This window comes from Mandrillus leucophaeus, unplaced genomic scaffold (genome assembly GCF_000951045.1).
Source record: "Mandrillus leucophaeus isolate KB7577 unplaced genomic scaffold, Mleu.le_1.0 Scaffold137, whole genome shotgun sequence".
In the NCBI taxonomy this organism is placed as follows: Eukaryota; Metazoa; Chordata; class Mammalia; order Primates; family Cercopithecidae; genus Mandrillus; species Mandrillus leucophaeus.
The window spans coordinates 1,620,583-1,622,710 of NW_012101332.1; the positions used below are offsets into that span (position 1 = coordinate 1,620,583).

At 52.0% G+C, this 2,128-nt stretch overlaps 1 protein-coding gene across 1 annotated transcript in view; it reads right to left on the reverse strand.

Moving 5' to 3' along the window:
* The window catches only part of LGALS4 (lectin, galactoside-binding, soluble, 4), a 14,516-nt gene that overhangs the window by 8,852 nt on the left and 3,536 nt on the right, over positions 1–2,128 (reverse strand). The window contains exon 3 of the mRNA XM_011973406.1: positions 1,155–1,402. Coding sequence (XP_011828796.1) covers positions 1,155–1,402 — 248 coding nt within the window. The remainder of the gene's footprint in view (positions 1–1,154; positions 1,403–2,128) is intronic.

The following is a 2,128-nucleotide window of genomic DNA, read 5'->3' on the forward strand; positions in this document are numbered from 1 at the left end:
AAAAAAAAAAAAAGCAGGGAACAGGGATCTTTTTCATTGGGAGTCGAAAGTCTTGGGGATGAGCTGGGACAGCCTCAGCATCAGGAACCTTGGAGTCCACAGCTCAGAGGCCAAGCTAGGGTCAAAAGTCAGCTCACTGGCCAGGCGCGGAGGCTCATGCCTGTAATCCCAGCACTTTAGGAGGCCAAGGTGGGGGGATCATTTGAGATCAAGAGTTTGAGACCAGCTTGAGCAACATAGCAAGACCCTGTCTTTACAACATAGCAAGACCCTGTCTTTATAAAAACATACAAAAATTAGCCAGCCGTGGTGGTGTGCACCTGGAGTCCCAGCTACTCCGGAGGCTGATGCGAGAGAGTCACCAGAGCCTGGGGAGGTTGAGGGTATAGTGAGCTGTTTGCATCACTGCACTCCAGCCTGGGCAACAGAGCGAGACCCAGTCTCAAGAGAAAAAAAAAAGTACATGGTTTGCAAAAAACACAAACTGGTAGGAGGAAATACACATGAAATGTATTACAAGGCTCTCAGCAGTAGGGTAAAGGGACTAAGGGAAAGAGCTAAAAGAGGATTTTTAAAAATAGGCAGGAAAGAAGGAAAAGAAAAGAAAGAAGTTGACATAAAAAGTGGGGATGGAACAAGGAAAGAAGGGAAGGAGGGAGGGAGAGAGAAGGAAGAAGAGAGGAGGGAAGGGGGAAAGAAGGAGGGAAGGGGGAAGGAAGGAGGGAAGGGGGAAGGAAGGAGGGAAGGAAAGAGGAGAGAACGGAGAAACAGGAAGGAAAAAGAGGAAAAAGAAGGAAGAGGCCGGGCACGGTAGCTCATGCCTGTAATTCCAGCACTTTGGGAGGCCGAGGCGGGCAGACCACCTGAGGTCAGGAGTTCGAGGCCAGCCTGGGCAACATGATGAAACCCTCTCTCTACTAAAAATACAAAAATTAGTTGATCGTGGTGGCACGTGCCTGTAGTCCCAGCTACTCGGGAGGCTGAGGCAGGAGAATCTCTTGAACCCAGGAGGTGGAGGTTGCAGTAAGCTGAGATCGTGCCACTGCATTCCAGCCTGGGCAACAGGGTGAGACTCTATCTCAAAAAAAAAGAAAAAAAAAAGAGAGAAAGAAAACGAAGGAAGGAGGGAAGGAAGGAAGGAGCCGAGATGGCACCACTGCACTCCAGCTCAGAAAACAAGAGAGAAAGCATGCAAACCTTGTAGTGCTCAGCCAGGACTAGGAAGACGAGCTCGAAGGCAGCGCCCTTTTTGAAGGGCATGCTTCTCTTCCTCTCTTCGCTGCCCCACTTCCCGCCCTGCAGGGTGTTGAAGACCACCTTGTCCCAGCCGTCAAACCGCGGATTGAAGTGGAAGGCGATGTCTGCGCCCGGGTCCTGTCCCACCGCAAAGTTCACGAAGAATCTGGTGGGACATGAAGGGCTCGTTCCCCTGGTGCCACCTTCTGGTGCCTGGGGGCTACTCTAGGAAGCCCTCTCCCCGCTGCCCTGTCCCAGGGCTCCCTGGTCCAGACCTCAGCACCTGCTCTGAGGGGCGACCTTGGCACTGTGGGCTATGGTGTGGAGGGGGTGTGAATTCTGAGGGGGGCAGATTCCCACCACCACCACACCTTCGCTCACAGCCTTTCCTTCTTTTTTTTTTTTTTTTTTTTTTTGTTTTAAAGAGACAGGCTTGCTCTGTCACCCAGGCCGGAGTTGGAGTGTCACAATCTCAGCTCACTGCAACCTCCACCTCCCGGATTCCAGTGATTCTCCTGCCTCAGCCTCCCAAGCAGCTGGGATTATAGGTGTGCACCACCACATCCAGCTAATTTTTGTATGTTTAGTAGAGATGGGGTTTCACCATGTTGGCCAGGCAGGTCTCGAACTCCTGACCTCAGGTGATCCACCTGCCTCGGCTTCCCAAAGTGCCGGGATTACAGGTGTGAGCCACCGTGCCTGACCTTTGTTTTCTTTTTTTGAGACAGGGTCTCACGGTCTCGCCCTGTCCTCCAGGCTGGAGTGCAGTGGCCACGATGGCAGCTCACTGCAGCCTCAACCTCCTGGGTCAACTGATTTTCCTGCATCAACCTCCCTAGTAACTGGGACTACAGGCTCATGCCACTATGCCTGGCTTTTTTTTTTTTTTTTT